The following is a 21,332-nucleotide window of genomic DNA, read 5'->3' on the forward strand; positions in this document are numbered from 1 at the left end:
TCGCCTAAGCACCGCTACAATATGACCGAGGTGGAATATGGTGGAGGGGGGCACCGCACACGGCTAAGGAATGATCACGAAGATCAACTTGTGTGTCTAGGGGTGCCCCCTGCCCCCGTATATAAAGGATCAAGGGGAGGAGGCCGGCCGGCCCTCTATGGCGCTCCAAGGAGGAGTCCTCCTCCTAGTAGGAGAGGGAAAGAAGTGGGGAGGGAGAGGGAAAGGGGGGGCGCCGCCCCCCTCTCCTAGTCCAATTCGGACCAGGGGAGGAGGCGCGCAGCCCACCTCTGGCTGCCCCTCTCTCTCTCCACTAAGGCCCATATGGCCCATTACTTCTCCCGGGGGGGGTTCCGGTAACCCTCCGGCTCTCCGGTTTTCTCCAAAATCACCCGGAACACTTCCGGTGTCCGAATATAGCCGTCCAATATATCAATCTTTATGTCTCGACCATTTCGAGACTCCTCGTCATGTCCGTGATCACATCCGGGACTCCGAACTAACTTCGGTACATCAGAAACTCATAAACTCATAATATAACTGTCATCAAAACCTTAAGCGTGCGGACCCTACGGGTTCGTGAACAATGTAGACATGACCGAGACACGTCTCCTGTCAATAACCAATAGCGGAACCTGGATGCTCATATTGGCTCCTACATATTCTACGAAGATCTTTATCGGTCAGACCGCATAACAACATACGTTGTTCCCTTTGTCATCGGTATGTTACTTGCCCGAGATTCGATCATCGGTATCTCAATACCTAGTTCAATCTCGTTACCGGCAAGTCTCTTTACTCGTTCCGTAATACATCATCTCGCAACTAACTCATTAGTTGCAATGCTTGCAAGGCTTATGTGATGTGCATTACCGAGAGGGCCCAAAGATACCTCTCCGACAATCGGAGTGACAAATCCTAATCTCGAAATACGCCTACCCAACATCTACCTTTGGAGACACCTGTAGAGCTCCTTTATAATCACCCAGTTACTTGTGACGTTTGGTAGCACACAAAGTGTTCCTCTGGCAAACGGGAGTTGCATAATCTCATAGTCATAGGAACATGTATAAGTCATGAAGAAAGCAATAGCAACATACTAAACGATCGGGTGCTAAGCTAATGGAATGGGTCATGTCAATCAGATCATTCACCTAATGATGTGATCCCGTTAATCAAATAACAACTCTTTGTCCATGGTTAGGAAACATAACCATCTTTGATTAACGAGCTAGTCTAGTAGAGGCATACTAGTGACACTCTGTTTGTCTATGTATTCACACATGTATTATGTTTCCGGTTAATACAATTCTAGCATGAATAATAAACATTTATCATGATATAAGGAAATAAATAATAACTTTATTATTGCCTCTAGGGCATATTTCCTTCATACGCGTGCAGGGAGGCTCTAGCTTTGGCTGAAGATCTTCACGAGCAGAATATCAGGGTGGCCTCGAATTGCAAAGGTGTGGTGCAGGACATCAATGAAGGGACAACTGGTCCCAATGCGACTGTTATACATGAAATAACGAACCGCAAAGATAGTTTTACGTCTTGCTCTTTTGTGTTTGAGCGTAGGAATTTTAATTTTGAGGCTCATAATCTCGTTAAATTTGCTTGTAATCTAGAGATAGGTAGACATGTTTGGTTAGGCACTTCTCATGACCCAAGCCATGTACCTATGAACATTGTCATGAATCAATAAAGTCAGCGAGATTTCTCAAAAAAACTGAATTTTAAGGAGTAGAGGAGTCCCAAACATGCTCTTAATTCTCAAAAAAAGAAAAGAAAAAGAAGAGTACTTAGAGCATTACTAGTAGTACCCCTAAACCCTCAAACCCTCAAAAATAACCACTTTTTTGCGGGTTGCAACAAAAAAAACCGCAAAGACTAGAACCCCTAAACCCTCAAACCCTCAAAAAAAGTAAGGGTCCAACCCTCAAACCCAATTTCAAACCGTAGAAGTGAGGGTTGGAGGGGGGCGCTCGACAGCAGCCCGCACTCCCTTCCCCCGTCGTGCGGGAGGGAAGTTTCCCATCCCCAACCTCCCGCTTCCTCCCTCCCAAGCCGCCGGCCGTCGCCCGCCGCCAATCCGGCCGGCCCCCGCCTCCCCTCGATGCCGCCGCCGTCCCGCCCCTGCGCCACACTTCCCGCCGCCGGATCCACCGTTCCCGCCGCCTCCCGTCCCGCGCCCCAGCCCCCGACCGCCCCGCCCCGCGCCCCGCCCCCGGCCTCCTGCCCCGCCGCCTCCCGCCCCGCCCCCCGCCCGCCCGCCTCAGTCGTCGGGCCCCGCCTCCCGCCCCCCAGTCGGCTCTCGCCCCCAGCCGCCTCCCGCCTCTCAGCTGCCTCCCGGCCCCCAGCGGCCAGAGGCAGGCCGGCCTCAGGCCTCCTTGAGCCGCCGCGCCAGAGGCCAGGCGGGCCAGAGGCAGCCGCGCCGCCGCCCCGAGCTCCCCGCAGGTATGCTTCCTTTTCTTTCTTTTTGTTTTATTTTTTTCCTTTTTGATTCATTCTTGGCACTCATAATTTATTGTTTGTTGTATTGTGTAGATGGAGGTGAACAACAACGACATGGACTCTGAAAGGATCGATATGGTTGACTAGAGGGGGGTTGAATAGGCAACTACCAATTTTTACTTTTCTTTACCAAATTAAACTTTGCATCAAAGTAGGTTGTCTAGATGTGCAACTAGGTGAGCAACCTATATGATGCAATAACAACAAGCATACAAGCAAGCAAGGGAAGAAACATTAAAGAGCTTGCACAAGTAAAGGTAAGAGATAACCAAGAGTGGATCCGGTGAAGACAAGGATGTGTTACCGAAGTTCCTTTCTTTTGAGGGGAAGTACGTCTCCGTTAGAGCGGTGTGGAGGCACAATGCTCCTCAAGAAGCCACTAGGGCCACCGTATTCTCCTCACGCCCTCACACAATGCGAGATGCCGTGATTCCACTATTGGTGGCCTTGAAGGCGGCGACCGAACCTTTACAAACAAGGTTGGGGCAATCTCCACAACTTAATCGGAGGCTCCCAACAAGACCATGAAGCTTCACCACAATGGACTATGACTCCGTGGTGACCTCAACCGTCTAGGGTGCTCAAACACCCAAGAGTAACAAGATCCGCTAGGGATGAGTGGGGGAATCGAAAATCCCTTGGTGGAAGTGTAGATCGGGGCCTTCTCAACCACTCCCGAGCAAATCAACAAGTTTGATTGGCTAGAGAAATCGATCGGGCGAAAATGGAGCTTGGAGTATTTAATGGAGCTTGAGCAATAAATGGAGCTTGGGGGAGGAAGAGGTAGGTCAAAGAGAAGAAGGGGACTCCCTTTTATAGTGGGGGCAACAATCCAACCGTTGCCCCCACCAACCAGCCCCGCACAGGGCGGTACTACCGCTGAGAGGGGCGGTACTACCGCCAGGACAGCGGTACTGCCGCGCCAGCCAGCGGCACTGCCGTGCAGAGGAGACTAGCAAGGGAAGGACCCAAACGCGGTACTGCCGCGGTGGTAGGGGCGGTACTAACGCTCTTGGAACGGTACTACCGCCTCTACAACCGCAACTAGTGCCACAAAACCCGACACGAGAAAAAGACCTCTTGAATCGAGGCGGTAGGAGCCAGACTGCCCAGCGGTACTACGGCAGCGGGTCACGGGCGGTACTACCGCTGTGGAGCGGTACTGCCGCTTGTGACCCTTCGGCCGTACTACCGCTGGCAGTGCGGTACTACCGCTGGGTCGCATAGGAGAGAGAGAATCTCTCAAAGATGTTGAGGACGAGGTGGAGGTGCCAGGCACCCCAGCGGTACTACTGCTGTGGAGCCACAGGCGGTACTACCGCTGTGGAGCGGTACTGCCACTTGTGGCTCCTCAGCGGTACTACCGCTGGGTGCGCGGTACTACCGCTTGGACCCAGACAGGACAAGGAAGAGAGGAGAGAACTCTACAATGGAACGGAAAAGCTCGGACGGTGAGAAGCTGATGTGTACGTGATGATTCCACCCATGCAATACCCCAGGGGACCCCCTCTTGATAGTACGATGCCCTCTACACAACTAGTCCACCGAGAAAGAAACGAAAGAGCTACACCGTCTTGAAATACATTCCGAGGGGAAGAAAGCGTCTCGTGCCAGGGGAGAATCTGTGAATTATTCAAAGCACAAGATTAGTCCGCAAACATGTTGTCATCAATCACCAAAACTACCTTGAGAGAGATATGCCGTAACAATCTCCCCCTTTTTGGTGGATTGATGACAACCAGGGATTTGCGCAAGGAAAAGAAATAAAACGAAGAAAATTAAGAACTACAAAATATAGACGGGCTCCTCCAGAATGCGTGCACCTAGATATGGCAAGACACACACATTCGGATCAACACTCCCCCTATATTTTATAGTCCAACAATACTAAGCACAAGATATATGAGAGAAGAGAATAAACAGGACAAGCATGCATCTTATAATAAACTACAGTACTCTGAATAGACATAAGTAATAAGGTAGCGATAGGGAGCATATGTCTCACACCATATGTCTAGAACTTAGGTCTCACACCAAACCAAACCAAATAAAGACACCGAGAGAACACACAAGAAACCACAAGACGACTCAAAGCACGACACAAGAAACAAATCCCTACACTCTCCCCCCTTTGGCAGCGAGACACCAAAAAGGGCAAAGAGTGACGCTACGACTCCAGGTGATGGGAAGAAGAATATCTTGAACATCACATCTCTGCATCTTCATCGTGGGTCAAAAACTGCTCGGTGTCGGAGTCGAGATGATGAGCCTCCTCATCGACGTGCAATCCTTTGAAAAACGTGTGAAGCTGATGGATCAGAGGAGAGGGTCGAAGATGGGGCGAGTCACCATCTACCGGAACCGCGCTCTCGGACACGAGCATTTGATGGAAGACTACTTCGCGGAGGTACCTACATACCCTCCTCGTCTCTTCCGCAGAAGGTACCGAATGCGGCGTAGTTTGTTTGTGAAGATTGTCACCGATTGTGAGGCCGCCTCCTATTACTTTAAACGTCGTAGATCCGCCGCCGGTATCATGGGGTTTAGTGCATATCAAAAGATATCGGCGACAATGCGGGTACTCGCTTATGGCATACCCGCGGATTATACCGACGAGTATCTTCGCATTGGGCAAGATACAACCACGGAGTCAGTCCGTAGGTTTGCCAAGTCGGTCATTCGGTTGTACGGTGAGCAGTATCTTCGGGCACCAAACGAGGAAGATACAAAGAGATTAATGAAAATGAATGAAAAAAGGGGATGGCCGGGGATGCTAGGTAGTCTTGACTGCATGCATTGGAGGTGGAAAAATTGCCCAAAGGCATGGCACGGAATGTATTGCGGTAAAAGCCGTGATGCTACCATTGTGCTTGAGGCTGTAGCATCTCAGGACACATGTATTTGGCATGCATTCTTTGGGTTGCCGGGAACACTCAATGATATCAATATCCTCAATAGATCTCCTTTGTTCAAAAGATTAATTTCTGGGGATGCTCCAGCTTGCAACTACAAAATCATGGACAATGAGTACTCAATGTGATACTATCTCACCGATGGCATCTATCTCGAATGGGCAACTCTTGTGAAGTCCATCAAGGAGAAAAATGGGGTGCCCTTAACAAGAAAAGAGGCTCATTTCACCAAGGCACAAGAGGCAGCCCGCAAGGATATTGAGAGAGCTTTCGGTGTTTTGCAAGCAAGGTTTGCCATAGTTCGTGGTCCAGCTCGGTTTTGGGATAAAAAAACCTTGATGAACATCATGAAATGTTGTGTGATTCTACACAACATGATCCTAGAGAATGAAAGAGGGTTAAACCTCCCTTGTTTCTATGATAATGTTGGTACCCGTGTGCAACCGGAAAGAAACCCTTCTCGCATACACGCTTTTCTTCAAGTACATCGTGAGATTGAGGATGCAACCACTCATGGTCGGCTGCAGGATGATCTAATAGAGCACCACTGGCAGTTGGATGGGCGGCGCATTGGCCCATGATATATCTTTGTTTTATTTTTCTATGTCCTATTTGATTCGAACAATTAGTGTAATTTGCTCAAACATTGTTGTAATAATTTGAATGATTATTGTTTTATTCGATGTTGTAATAATAACTAGAATGATTATTGTTTTATGTCAAATGTGATGGACTTTGTGATATGTCATATGATGAAATGTGATGAAATGTGTGATATGTGAAATGATAGATTTAAAGGTTAGGGTTGAGGCAAAGACTAGAACCCTCAAATCCAACCCTTAAAGCAGTTTAAAGGTTGGATTTGAGGGTTCTAGTTTTTTCTCCTGTTTTTCAATCTTTAAAAATATTAAAAAGTGATACTTCTCAACTCTTAAAACTGCTATAAGGGTTTGAGGGTTTAAGGGGTTCTACTAGAGCCTCCGCCTCCGGTAAAGAAGAGAAAAGAAAAATCTGACTACTCGTCTCCCTTGCGCCTCGTGACGTGGGCTGTTTCCTCGCGCCGCTTCCTCCCGCTCGCCGCGGCGCACCACGCCGCAGCTGAATCTTTCGCCTCCGCGGCGTCGTCCCTCTGAGCCTCCCGTTAGCACCAGTCCGTTCCTCTGCACCCCAACTGCAATCCAATCCAATCCAATCTTCCGCCTTTGGGCGTTTCTGCTTCCCTGGGACTCGGGATCTCGTCGGGGGAGGCGGCGGCGGATTTGAGATTTGGGGCACATGGCGTGGCGGCGCGTCCTCTCTCAGGTGTGTTTTCTATTAACTTTCTTCTTGCTTTTCTTCGTCCGCACTTCTCCTTTCGCGGGGGGCGCGATTGTGATGGGATAGGAGGGAGGGATGTAGCCGTGGTTTCATTAGACTTCAGAACGAAAGACGGCTAATTCTAGTTGTGACCTTATAAGCGTGATCCCTTTTATCTTGGATGCTTGTGGATTTCAGGTTAGTTAATCCTCCTGATTGTGGATGCTTGTGTAATGGATTTTATTTTGTATCAAAAGTTGTCAGATTGCTTTGACGAATTTGTAGGTATTGGAAAGTTTAAGTCAGGACCGGCTTGTGTCAGTTGTCTAGGTATGCGGTATGCTAGAAAAAGTTGTGTAGTATGTATTGCTATGTTTGAGCATGGAGATTTATCAGAAAGATTTATGATTGACAGTGCCGGAGCCAGGATTCGACCAGAAAAGGTAGTTTAGTATGTATTGCTATATGTTTGAGCATGGAGATAGTTCAGATTTCAGAAAGAAATTATAGTTAAATAGTGGCGGAGCCAGGATTCTACCAAATCCCGGGCCAAGCGCTAAACACTTGTAATTATTCTAGGAAGTACTCCGTACCAAGTCATAATTAACATAGAATTGATATAGCTTAATTCCACTGGGTAAGCTATGTTTGGTCTTAGTTTCACATGTGGCAGCGCTCTGTTCTTTCTCTACCGCTGCGGTGCTTGAGTAACTCTGTCTTTGACCAATGTGATTTGCTTCGCCATCTTTGCTGATGGGTTGGAAGAACAAGTACATGCATCGACAATAATAATCTACCAAAGTCTCTTCAAATGTGCCAACAATTTTTTTCATGCACCACCCAATCAGGTCCCTCACTCCCCAAAATACCCATTCGCTTACTTCGATCATCATCTGGAAAAAAATCCCAATACGACAGCTAATCGAGAACCACACACGATAACGAGGCTCAACAGCTCTGGTTGGCCTTATCTACTATCAGCAGCTTCAATTGATCAATTCGCCATGTGTCGGATGTGGATAAGGGTGAGCCTCTCCAGATCTAAATCTTGCTTTTCACTCAGTTCCCGATGGCTCCGTGCTGCCCAAGGGCCCCTCTTGCAGGTAGCATTGCTTCTGGAGGCGGTGGTGGAACTTGCTGTGTACACTGCCGTGTAGGATGGGGAATTCAGGGAAGTTGTTTAGGGGTCATGGTTTGGGGATTTGGAGGCATGTCTGAGACTCTGAGTTTCTACTTCCTGGATCCCTGGCCAAGCCGAATGCCCCAGCTACACTCGTTCCTTGCATTCGATTAATTTGCTCAGTTATTTTGCCTTCTGCTGTTCTTGTTGCCGTATATATTTATGTGTATGCAAGACTTAATTCAGGTATACATTTTTTTTAATTGCAGGCTGCAAGGAACCAATCAGCATATGCAATCTATAATGAGTTGGCAGCCTCCTCTCCTCTGAGGTCACTTAGAAGTGACATCAGTGCAGGTATATGGTCTTTGTACAACGACAGCATCTTGGCTCAAATTGTAACCGTCTCTACTTTACTGTTTAATCTAACAGTGTGTCATTTGAAACTTTTAAACTTATTAAAATGTGAGTGTCTATATCTGCATATTAAACATATATCTTTATCTGTCTGCCCCTTCTTACCTTTTATTTGCATTAAAACAGTCCATGAGGGCCATTATGGTCTATTTATTTTTATTCTGTAGTTAGTGTTTTGTTACCATTGCTCTCGGGGATAATTCTTTTACCTTTCTTTTATCTTTTTTGTGTGTGCTGGGGATGATCAATGCAGGTGGCACACTTAGGAACTTACATGAGAGGTATCATTCGAGCTATTTTGGTGGCCTTTCACGCAGCATGCGAGACCTGGGCTCCCAGAGTGAAGCTTCTATGCTAAAAGAGATATACAGAAGTGACCCAGAGCGTGTGATAAAAATATTTGAAAGCCAGCCTTTGTTGCATTCGAATCCTTCAGCACTCTCTGAGTATGTAAAAGCTCTTGTGAAGGTCGACAGGCTGGACGATAGCACCTTGCTAAAAACATTGCAAAGAGGTACCTATATCCTCAAAATATCTTACTCTGCCTTGTGGGGCATGCTGCTGTGTCTGTTTTTTCTTTTTAAAATAGTCAAGAAGGTTCAAGCATGATTGGAAATTGTTCATATATACTTCTTTCTATAGCATATGCTCCATCCGTCCCAAAATAAGTGACTCAACTTTATACTAACTTTAGCACAAAGTACAAAGTTGAGTCACTTATTTTGGGACGGAGGGAGTATATGTTGTTATATCATGTACCCTAGTCCTAAACTCCTGATTACTTCAATATGTTTTTCTTTATTGCTCGTGGACTATCAGTCACTTGTACTACAGTTAGATAAATGATAACCTTGTACTACGTGTTTTTAGTTTACAATCATGTTGCACTGCACTACTCTAGTAGCTCAGGGCTGTACTGAGATATATTACTAATAAAAGATTAATTTTCACAAAATTGGTAATGTTCCATTGGAAGCAGGATGCAGTTGTTGCTGAAAATCTGCAACGTGAAATAATAAAAACCAATACAGAAACTAACAACTAGAACAAGCATCATTCTTTCCCTACTATTTTATTTTACCTTCTACAGTTTAAGTTGATCTGTCGTTGGTTAAGGCTGTTTCAGTTTTCTGCGGAAATGAGTTTACAGTTACGTTCCATCTGATGGAGCCTGAGCATCATTCCATAATGACTAGTTTTCGTATTATGTGGCTTAAAACTCGTGCGTGGTATACCTGTTAGGTCTTGCTGCTTCAGAAAGGTCAGAAGGAAGCCTTGATAGCGTGCCGGCATTAAAGAGTGCTGGTCAAGTGACAAAAGATGGAATTATTGGCACTGCGAATGCGCCTATTCACATGGTTACAGCAGAAACAGGTCAATTTAAGGATCAGCTTTGGCGCACCTTCCGAAGCATTGCACTGACTTTCCTTTTAATTTCGGGCATCGGGGCTCTCATTGAGGATAGAGGAATCAGCAAAGGTTTGGTTTTCTCAACGATCTGAAAGACTAATATCCTAATTCCAAATTGGATTTCATCCCAGTAATAAATTTGATAAAATCCTTGTAGGCCTTGGCCTAAACGAAGAGGTTCAACCAAGCATGGAATCTAGTACGAAATTTAGTGATGTAAAAGGTGTTGATGAAGCCAAAGCTGAACTCGAGGAAATAGTTCACTACCTTCGAGATCCAAAGGTAAACCGTTTATTATTTTTTCCATTTAGCAGTGCTTCTACCAGCTACTCTTTCTAGCAATAAACCATTGACAATTGAATAGGTTTAATTGCCGGTGCTATGGATTAACTTTTGCCTAGCCATATTGTGAACTGCTTCACATTACATTCAACTTTTGAAGTGAATTATTTTGTTTTTTGTTCTGTAACGCATTTGATCTATGAATAGCTTGCTTAATTCAACACTGTTGTTTGATTTTGCCAGAAGAGGTCTTGTTGTCTTCTTAGTGTTGTGCTTTATTTCTGTCCAATTTGTTTGTCCTCAGCTGAATTGCTTATTAAGTGCTAAGTTATGTAGTTCACATTTTGTGGTGTAGAAATGAGTTGTTAGCCACTGTTTATGTGTATCCTTGCTATATCCAGTCCTCCATTGTTGGCATTATATCTGCTTAATTTGATATTCATAACCGGCCTGTATGTTTTGCAGCGTTTTACACGTCTTGGGGGAAAACTGCCAAAAGGTGTTCTGCTTGTTGGTCCTCCTGGCACTGGCAAGACCATGTTAGCGAGGGCTATTGCTGGGGAAGCCAGCGTCCCTTTTTTCTCGTGCAGCGGTAGTGAGTTTGAGGAGATGTTTGTAGGCGTGGGAGCTAGAAGAGTGAGGGATCTTTTTGCTGCAGCAAAAAAACGATCGCCCTGTATCATATTCATTGATGAAATTGATGCAATTGGTGGGAGTAGAAATCCAAAGGATCAGCAGTATATGAAGATGACCTTGAATCAGTTGCTTGTTGAGCTGGATGGCTTTAAGCAGAATGAGGGGATAATTGTCATCGCTGCAACTAACTTCCCAGAGTCATTAGATAAAGCACTAGTCAGACCTGGGCGCTTTGATCGTCATATTGTTGTTCCCAATCCAGATGTTGAGGGCAGACGTCAGATCTTAGAGGTCCACATGTCAAAGGTAATTTTGGGAATTTTTGTTGTCATGCTATATCAATATTAAAATGTGATCTCATATCCCTCTGCACATAATTGCAGGTCTTAAAGGGTGATGATGTGGATTTGATGATCATTGCCAGGGGAACACCAGGATTTTCAGGTGCTGATCTTGCTAACTTGGTGAATGTGGCTGCTCTTAGAGCTGCCATGGATGGCGCAAAATCCGTTAGCATGAATGATCTGGAGTATGCCAAGGACCGGATCATGATGGGTAGTGAGCGCAAGTCAGCAGTTATCTCTGATGAGTGCAGGAAGCTGACAGCATACCATGAAGGAGGGCATGCCCTTGTTGCCATGCACACGGATGGTGCACATCCTGTCCACAAAGCTACCATCGTGCCCAGGGGGATGGCCCTTGGGATGGTGGCTCAGCTCCCTGACAAAGATGAGACTAGCGTGTCAAGGAAACAGATGCTAGCAAGATTGGATGTGTGCATGGGAGGGCGGGTGGCAGAGGAGCTTATATTTGGGGATAGCGAGGTGACATCCGGTGCTTCATCCGACTTTGAGCAAGCAACTTTGATGGCAAGAGCAATGGTTACTCAGTATGGTATGAGCAAGCAGGTGGGTCTTGTTTCATACAACTATGAAGAGGACGGAAAGACTATGAGCTCAGAAACGAGGCTTCTAATTGAGGAGGAGGTGAAGAATTTCTTGGAGAAAGCATACAACAATGCAAAGGCTATCCTCACCAAACACAACAAGGAGCTCCATGCTCTAGCCAATGCACTTCTTGAGCATGAAACCATGAGCGGAACCCAAATAAAGAACTTGTTGGCCCAAGTAGATAACAAACAGCCGCAGGGGCATGCTGTTGAAGCCCCACAGAAGACGCCAGCTTCACCCCCATCTCCAGCGGCAGCGGCTGCGGCCGCAGCCGCGGCGGCAGCACAACAAGCGGCAGCGCAAGCCAAGGGAGTTGCTGGTATCGGGTCTTAGCATCCATAGGTCTGCATTGTGTATATTAATTCACCAAATTAGCAGGTTGTTCCGTCAAACTGTCAGCTGATGAGTATCCCCCAGGAAGAATACGCTACACTGCTGCATCAAACACGAGGACACATCGATGTTGCTTGGGGTGTGAATAGAGAAAGAAACACATGGAGGAAAATTCACACATGGTAGCAGGCACATGTTAGCTAGTGTTTGAGTTGAGTTTGCTGTTGACAACTTCACATCTCAATAATTGTTATCGTTAAAATCTGCCATTGTATTTGTACGGTATACGTTTGGTCATGAAAGTTGCCAATAATATTCTGCTCATCAGCCGTAACGCTGAGATTGAGATCCCATGCATGCACACATTACGAAGGAAGCTAAAATGGCCAAAGTAGGCTAGTTTTAGATCAAATCTACCATGTCTTGGAACTCTTGCATGCACGACCGCGGCAGGCCAAGAAGCACCACGATGCTGCCGTCACGCACGTCCGGCATAAACATGACCACCTCCCCGCGCGGCAGCTCCGCAGGGCCAGACCGTGCGGCGTCGCCCCACCCGAAATCGGCCGCGTGGAACCCAAGACGGTTCCACGCCGTCACCAGCGTCGTCGCCGTCATCGACGGTGCCCGGCCATCGGCCACTTCCACGTAGTCGATGGCCGAACGGATGAACGCGTCGTCCGTGCGCCTGATGGCGTCCTGTATCCACCGGGCTGCAGCGGACACCGGCCCGCAGAGGAGCTCGCCGGCGGTGGACACGCAGCAGGCGAAGACGACGGCGTTCCCGCAGAAACCTCGAGGCAGCGGCGGGTCGACGCGCCGCCTGCCGTCGACGGCGAACATGAGCTTGCTCTTCTGCTCAGGGCACATCCTCATGGCGCGCGACGTCGCGCGCCAGACGAACGCCGTCAGTGCCACGAAGGTGGAGCACGCGCACGCCTGCCGCTTCAGCCGCGCGAGCCTGCCGGCGTCGATGGCGAAGGCCCGGTGCACGCGCGGTTCGTCGCGGAGGCCGGCGAGGCCGGACACGTCCTCCATCTCCGCGAATTCTTCGTGCGGGAAGGCGACCGTGGGGCTCGTCCTGGCGCGCAGCACGGTGCGGTCGAGGAAGGGCGGGGAGGAGAGGGCCACGCCGCGGGCCATCTCGCCCCAGGAGCGGAGGAACTCCGCCGCGGCGACGCCGTCCGCCAGGCAATGGTTCATGGAGAGCCCGAGCACGAAGCCGCCGCACCTGAACCTGGTGACCTGCACGCTCAGTAGAGGCGCCCCCAGCTCGTCGTCGCACTTGTCCTTGGAGTTACTACGGCCGACGAACACGAGCTGCCCCTGAACCGCGGCGGCGTCGGGTGCTGACAGTACGACGTCCCCGACCTCCTTGAGCTCGCAGTCGGCGTCCGCAACGACGAAAGGCACGCCACGGCGGTCGTTCCGCACCGAGAGCCTCCCGTCGTCGGCGCTGACCACCAGGCTCCCCTGGAATGGATAGTAGTGCACGAGCACCCTGCCCAGGGCGTCCATGATCACGGCGGCCGCGTCGTCGCGGGCGCTGGACGGGCTGAAGACGTGCACGGTTTTCATGAGCACTGCCACATTCTGGTCGAGGTTGGAGAGGAAGTAGTACTCGTCGGCGGCGGGAACGTCACCGGCAGCGTGCACGAGCACCGGCTCAGCCCTCGTCACCCTCATTGTCTGTGTTCCGCACCCGCACGTACGTTCTTTGTGCCTACGATGAAACTCATGTTATATAGTATTCCCTCCGATCACTGTTACAAGATGTTCTGAATATTTTATTAATATGAACTACTCTTTCTAAATATAACTTTTTAGAGATTTTAATATGAACTACGTACGGAGCAAAATGAATGAACCTACACTTTAAACTATGTCTATATATATCCGTATATGTAGTCATATTGGAATATCTAAAAAGATTTATATAGTATTTAAGAACGGAGGGAGTACACAAAGACTAAAGCGAGTGAACAAACACACTAAATTGCGTGTATATACATCTGATTCGATTATTTTTTAGAACATCTTATGGAGGGGGTGTTTTCTTGGCGGAAAAGGAGGGTGTAGTATATATAATGGAACCAAAGCTTCAAAGACATATTCACATACACACACACACACCGTTGGTTTTTTGTTTTTGTTTTGAGAAGTGGTCACGGTTGGTCAGATAGTTGGGTTGGGACCATAAATTTGCTAGGTTATCTTTACCATTTCTAACATCTGACTGCGATGACCAAACTTAATTACAAACATACCAAAAATATCGATACCCTTTCCCCCTTTGCATGGGTTCATATTCTGTATATATTCATTTTACATTTCTGTATACACTCTGCCTGTAAAACAAGCACATTTATATGTCCGCAAAAGAGACAAGATGGGCGAATACATTTGAATGCCACACTCAAACTTGGCCGGCTGAAGAAACAATATCTAGTGCCGTGAGCTCTGCACTTTGGCCTTGAGCGCCTCAATGACCGCGGAGAAGTCCTGGTCGGCGAGGCCCAGCGATTTCGCTACCTTGTACAGCTCGTTTGCAGCTGCAGCTGTAGGAATGGGCTGGGACACCGATTCTGCCAGGGCCAGCGCCAGCCTTAGATCCTGTCATGCGTTTCTTCTCAGCATCAGATTAAGACGAGGTGCAACAATGCAACTTTCTTTTTCAGTGCTCTGCTTACCTTCTGCTGATGTTTCAGGGGAAAGGCAGTAGGGTATGCAGCTTTAACCATGGAAGGGCCCTTGAGGGAGAACATGGGAGCATTGATAGCACCTTGTGAAATCACCTGTTGGACGACCAGTGCACCCTGGGTTAGACGAAAAACTCTCTTGACATGTTGCAGGTTACTATACTTGTTTTCGTAAAGCTACCTCGACGACAGTATTCGGGTCTAACCCCACTTTTTCACTCAGGAGTAGCCCTTCTGCAAATGAGACCATCATGCTGCAGTGTTTCACCGCAAGGATCAGTAAAACCTAAGATTTGATAATCTCCATGACCATACATAGGATCCACATAAATGAGGTTCCACTTTACCTCCCCATCACCATATTAACCACGAGCTTCATTGCTGCGCCATTCCCGACATCCCCAAGATAAAATCTTGACTGCTTTCAGAGTACGGAAAATGTAAGCACATTCTCTTATCAGCACGCAACTATTTTTCTTATTCAAGTGCCTCTTTCTGATTAGAGATGTTAACCTTGCCCATGACATCAAGTAGAGGCGCCACTCTCTTGTACAAGGATTCATCACCTTGTGCAATCAATCATATTGACAATTTAAGGTGTCAGAAGAAAAAGGAGATTTAACTACTAGATTTTCTCAATGACCAAGCATGAAGAAACAAGTTTACCTGCAGTAAGAAAGATCAGCAGTCCATCTTCTGCTGGCTTTTTTGAGCCTGAAACTGGAGCCTACTGAAAAATCATCAAGTAAGCATTGGACCAAGAGTAGAAGCACTGAAATTACATCGCTAGTTACACATCCAGACAACAAAATTAACAATTCGATACAACAACGGTACAAGCAATGACATGGACCAAAAACTACCTCGAGAAAAGATGCCCCAGTACTTGTAATACGTTTGCCGATTAGCTTAGATGTTGCATCATCGACTGTCGACACATCGACATACCTACGGCGGACAAGCAAGACAAATATGATCGAAACATCGACATACCTATGACGGACAAGCAAGAGAAAATATGATGTTTTCAAGGTCTACTTCTGCTGTTCTGCAAATGCTCTGGAATTTCTGACCCTTTTTCTTGAGAGTAATTAGTACCACTTACCCTTTCCCTGCGGCCATCCCTTCTACGGCTCCATTAGCGCCGCATGCAACCTCAAACTTTGGAATAAATCGTTTATGGACATGATTAGGTATGTCATCATGCTGAGACTTCACGAATAAAAGAAATGACAATTGGAATGCTGAAACGGAACTTATACCGCGCTTTCTGGGTCAGCAAGCATTGCAAAGGTGACATCACAAGATGATGCAACTCTGGCGGGTGAAGATTCGAACCTGTAGGGAGCCATCCTCTTGTATGAGAGAATCAATCAAGCGGAGTGTTGCGTACATCTTATGTTACACGCAATACTGTCTCTTAACTTTGATCAATATCAACAACATGAAACTATCTAATAGACTACAACCATTCAGAACATAATCTTTGGTCTCTTTCAAGTGGGAACAGTTTTTAGCGGAACTAGATGATACCCTGCACGTTGTTGCTGGAATGTTTTGTAATATATTTGATTATATCGTACATGGATATTTGGGGCAATAATATGATAACTATAAAATGAAAATATATATGATTTGTTATGTTTGATTACTGTATAGTTGTAAAATACTCCCTCCGTCCCAAAATAAGTGTCATTGATTTAGTAAAACTTTGTACTAAATCAGCGACTCTTATTTTGGAATGGAGGGAGTATTTATTAAATATAAATAGCATAATAGAATGGAAATTCTTATGCATGTTTGCATGTTGAGGCGGGCCTTTTCCCATGCATGTTACATGATGAGGTGACATGCTTGCATGTTGAGAGAAATAGATTAGTGGGGGCTAGCTATCTAGATGTACAGTAGAAGATTTTTGAAAAATATAATCTTTTCAAATAAAGTAGAGCAGAACAAGGTAGTCATCAGAGAAAAAAGCGTAGTTGTGTTTACTAGTGAACTTGTGAGAGTTTTATAGTTATATATCAAGTTTCACTTATGAGGTGGTGTGGTTTCGTCCGGAATCCACAAGCTACAGACGGTCCCTCAGGTAGTTGTTTTGGAAATGGCACACATTTGATAAGTAGAAGATGGCTATAGATCACAATTGAGTTGATGTGGAGCATACTTGGCACCGAGGCTGAGAAGAGGATCACACTTGCTCTTGGTTCTGTTCCAAACTGTAATATCACAACTGCAGATCACCAAGAACACCAGTCACGGGTCATGACGACAGTAAAATCATATGCATAAAACCATACATTTGATATTTTGATTACGAGGTCAAATTCAGTCAAACTACTAATTAGTACTTAATACCGATGAAAATTTTATAAAAATCCAAGACAAGAAGACAAGGTACCGAAGTAAAACCGTATGTCTCCTAGTAACAACAAAAGGGAAAAGAAGGAAGAAAGACAGAAGTAGAAGCGCAGGGAATCACCCAGCCTTGATGAGGTTTGATGCCATGGGGGCGCCCATGATCCCGAGGCCCAAGAACCCCACCCTTCCCTGGAATCCCACCCCTCCAGCAGCATCTGCGAGGGAAGAAGAATCTGATAAGTACTACCAGTACTACATTGAATCTTTCAACTACACTACATACACAGCTGCGTTTCCCGTTGTATGTTGGAACCGAAGAAGGGAGCCGACACCTGACGAGGAGGATGGCGAAGTGGCGGAGCAGGACACGAGGAGGCGGGATCCTCGGCGCAGGGGCAGCGTCACCCTGGGGCTTAGGAGGAAGCTGGCCGCGGCCATGGCTGCAGATAATAAGCGGGATAAGATTCGAGCTACGCGATGACGAAGTTGCAGCTGCTGGTGGTCGCGGATTCGCGGTGGCAAATCGTGATCTGGGACAGGGTGCGAGCCCGACGCGACGCGGCTGTGCCAAGATCTTTTGCACCACTTTAACTTTGATAATTTGTCCCCGATACTGACGGGTGGGTCCAGGGCCACTATCCACTGACATAACTGGGGTAAATTATCAAGCCCCATATAAAATTGGGTAAATGATTCAAACCCCCAATCCGAGCCCTGCTTCGGCGAGGAACTAAATTACAAAAAAACTCACCACAATTACGTCGCAATTTGCCTAAAACCACCCAAACGTAAAAAAATGTACAAAAAGTACCGTTTTCAGTAAAATTTTAACAGAACCACTTTTTTTGGGCCTAAACCCACTCAAACGTTAAAAATGTACAAAAAGGAGCGTTTTCAGTAAAAATTTAACAGAACCACTAATTGCTGTTTGATCACATTTCGAAAAAATGCGGTCAACCGAGGGGTTAGTGGTTCTCGTAAAAATGTACTCAGTCTATTTTTATATATGAATATTTTTTTACGAAAACAATCTATTTCATTATATACAAAACCACTTCGTTTTTCGTGTCAAATTTTGACCTACAATTTTTATCAAAAGAATACTAGTTTTATGTCATAAAAATATACGATTGAAAAGTTCTTAAAATGTGCATTCAATGGCATTAACATATAACTCGTATTTTGTTGGTAAAATTAATGATCAAAATTAGGCATAAAAAATGAAGTGGCCTTGTATTAGTAGATGGAGGGAGCACTAAAAATCGATGATTTTTTGGCAAACTTTTAGCGTTTCGACAAACTTCAACGCAACTGTGGTACCGCAATTTAGTTTCGTGAGGTGTCCTAGTCGATCAATCTTTTTTTAATGCTTCGCCTCTCGCACTTTATTTGTTAGTAGCAAGCACACACGCAACACACTTCTATTTGGACCATCATGTTAGGGAATCTTCAACGCCGGCCTAGAACAAACACTGTATTTGTCCAAATGAGTAAAAATATTCAAATACGACAGCTGTTCTGACTATTATAATATCACAACTCAAAATTTTCAAATAATAATTCAAACTTTAATTTAACCCACACATATCTTTGAGTTGTCCTCATTAACCGTCCATAAATGTTCAATCAAATCTTTCTTGAGTTGCTCATGAGTTGGTCGATGGTAAATTTGTTGATGCATTTGAATAAACTCATCAAACGAGTTTGGATTATGATATAGAAGTTGGATAGGATCACCATGTTCTCAAATTCCAGACCTCCGACAACATCTTCACCCTCATCCCTTGCGATCATGTTGTGCATAATCACACATCATGTCATCACCTCCCACAAGATCTTTGTATCGCATTGTTTAGCAGGTTCACGGGCAACATCAAAACGGGCTTGGAGGACTCCAAATACCCCTCTCCACACCCTTTCTAACTCCTTGTCTTTGGGGAAAGTTGAAGGAAATATGCCCTAGAGGCAATAATATAGTTGTTATTTTATATTTCCTTATATCATGATAAATGTTTATTATTCATGCTAGAATTGTATTAACTGGAAACTTGATACATGTGTGGATACATAGACTAAACACCGTGTCCCTAGTGAGCCTCTACTAGACTAGCTCGTTAATCAAAGATGGTTAAGTTTCCTAACCATATACATGTGTTGTCATTTGATGAACGAGATCACATCATTAGGAGAATGATGTGATGGACAAGACCCATCCGTTAGATTAGCATATTGATCATTCAGTTTTATTGCTATTGCTTTCTTCATGTCATATACATATTCCTTTGACTATGAGATTATGCAACTCCAGGATACCGGAGGAATACCTTGTGTGCTATCAAACGTCAGAATGTAACTGGGTGATTATAAAGATGCTCTACAGGTATCTCCGAAGGTGTTTGTTGGATTAGCATAGATCGAGATTAGGATTTGTCACTCCGAGTATCAGAGAGGTATCTCTGGGCCCTCTCGGTAATACACGTCATGATAAGCCTTACAAGCAATGCGACTAATGAGTTAGTTACGGGATGATGTATTATGGAACGAGTAAAGAGACTTGCCGGTAATGAGATTGAACTAGGTATGAAGATACCGACGATCGAATCTCGGACACGTAACATACCGATGACAAAGGGAATAACGTATGTTGTCATTGCTGTACGACCGATAAAGATCTTTGTAGAATATGTGGGAACCAATATGAGGATCCAAGTTCCGCTGTTGGTTATTGACCGAAGAGGTGTCTCGGTCATGTCTACATAGTTCTTGAACCCGTAGGGTCCGCACGCTTAACATTCGATGATGATTTTGTATTATATGAGCTATATGATTTGGTGACCGAATGTTGTTCGGAGTCCCGGATGAGATCACGTACATGACGAGGAGTCTCGAAATGGTCGAGAGGTAAAGATTCATATATTGGACGATGGTATTCGGATACCGGAAGTGTTCCAGGGGTACCGGGTGCATATCGAGTCACCGAAAGGGGTTCCGGGCATCCCCCGGCAACTACATGGGCCTTAATGGGCCAAGAGGGGGACAGACCAGCCCCTAAAGGGTTGGTGCACCCCATGTAGGCCGAAATAAGGGGGAAGGAAAGAGGAGAAGGGAGAAAGGAAGGGGAGGGATTCGGCCTCCCCCTTCCTTCCCTCCTCCCTCCTCCTTCCTTCCCCCTCCAGATGAATATGGATGGGGGAGGCCGAATTGGGAGGCGCCCAAGTAGGATTCCTCCTAATTGGGGCGCCCCCTTGGCTGCATCCCCTCCCCTCCAACACATATATATATGAGGGGGGGGGGGCACCGCTAGAACACACAACATTGATTCCTAGCCGTGTGCGGCGTCCCCTCCACAGTTTACGCCCCTGGTCATATTGTCGTAATGCTTAGGCGAAGCCCTGCACGGATCACTTCACCATCACCGTCACCACACCGTCGTGTTGACGAAACTCTCCCTCGACACTTTGCTAGATCAAGAGTTCAAGGGACGTCATTGAGTTGAACATGTGCAGAACTCGGAGGTGTCGTACGTTCGGTGCTTGATTGGTCAGAACGAGAAGAAGTTCGACTACATCAACCGCGTTGTCAATCCGCTTTCGGTCTACGAGGGTACGTGGACACACTCTCTCCCTCTTGTTGCTATGCATATCCTAGATAGATCTTGCGTGAATGTAGGATTTTTTTAAATTGCATGCTAAGTTTCCTAACAGTGGCATCCGAGCCAGGTCTATGCGTAGATGATATGCACGAGTAGAACACAAAGTGTTGTGGGCGGTGATCATCATACTGCTTACCACCAATGTCTTATTTTGATTCGGCAGTATTGTTGGATGAAGCGGCACAGACGAACCTTACATGACCACGTTCATGAGACCGGTTCCACCGAAAGACATGCAACTAGTTTTGCATAAAGGTGGCTGGTGGGTGTCTGTTTCTCCAACTTTAGTTGAATCGAATTTGACTGCGGCCGGTCCTTGTTGAAGGTTAAAACAACAAACTTGATAAATCACCGTTGTGGTTTTGATGCATAGGTAAGAACGGTTCTTGCGAGAAGCCCGTAGCAGCCACGTAAAACTTGCAACAACAAAGTAGAGGATGTCTAACTTGTTTTTGCACGGCATGTTGTGATGTGATATGGTTAAGACATGATGTGATATACGTTATTGTATGAGATGATCATGTTTTGTAAAAGTTATCGGCAACTAGCAGGAGCCTTATGTTTGTCGCTTTATTGTATGAAATGCAAATGCCATGTAATTGCTTTACTTTATCACTATGCATTAGCGATAGTTGTAGAAGAAATAGTTGGCGAGACGACCATGATGCTACGATGGAGATCAAGGTGTCAAGCCGATGATGATGGAGATCATGACGGTGTTTTGGAGATGGAGATCAAAGGCACAAGATG

At 46.1% G+C, this 21,332-nt stretch overlaps 2 protein-coding genes and 1 pseudogene across 2 annotated transcripts; 1 reads left to right on the forward strand and 2 right to left on the reverse strand.

The window, feature by feature from the left end:
• Positions 1 to 6,405: 6,405 nt before the first annotated feature.
• LOC125543979 (ATP-dependent zinc metalloprotease FTSH 5, mitochondrial) lies at positions 6,406 to 12,221 on the forward strand. The gene is made up of 7 exons (XM_087547129.1): positions 6,406 to 6,728; positions 8,112 to 8,199; positions 8,513 to 8,773; positions 9,502 to 9,738; positions 9,827 to 9,951; positions 10,417 to 10,893; positions 10,971 to 12,221. The coding sequence occupies exons 1-7, from the start codon at positions 6,702 to 6,704 to the stop codon at positions 11,868 to 11,870; spliced, it is 2,115 nt and encodes a 704-aa protein (XP_087403255.1). The 5' UTR covers positions 6,406 to 6,701; the 3' UTR covers positions 11,871 to 12,221.
• A 49-nt stretch (positions 12,222 to 12,270) lies between these two features.
• Positions 12,271 to 13,989, reverse strand: LOC147979709 (fatty alcohol:caffeoyl-CoA acyltransferase pseudogene; annotated as a pseudogene).
• Positions 13,990 to 14,134: 145 nt separating this feature from the next.
• On the reverse strand, positions 14,135 to 17,504 carry GLYR2 (glyoxylate reductase 2). Its single transcript, XM_048694924.2, has 12 exons — positions 17,263 to 17,504; positions 17,052 to 17,145; positions 16,737 to 16,802; positions 15,832 to 15,907; positions 15,675 to 15,730; positions 15,433 to 15,517; positions 15,236 to 15,296; positions 15,083 to 15,135; positions 14,917 to 14,987; positions 14,751 to 14,823; positions 14,561 to 14,665; positions 14,135 to 14,483 (listed from the first exon to the last, which is right to left on the reverse strand). Exons 1-12 carry the CDS (start codon positions 17,366 to 17,368, stop codon positions 14,316 to 14,318), a joined length of 1,014 nt encoding a protein of 337 aa, XP_048550881.1. The 5' UTR covers positions 17,369 to 17,504; the 3' UTR covers positions 14,135 to 14,315.
• Positions 17,505 to 21,332: the final 3,828 nt, after the last annotated feature.

The sequence above is a fragment of the Triticum urartu genome, chromosome 3A (assembly GCF_056163025.1).
Source record: "Triticum urartu cultivar PI428250 chromosome 3A, HENAU_Tu73, whole genome shotgun sequence".
Taxonomy (NCBI): domain Eukaryota; kingdom Viridiplantae; phylum Streptophyta; class Magnoliopsida; order Poales; family Poaceae; genus Triticum; species Triticum urartu.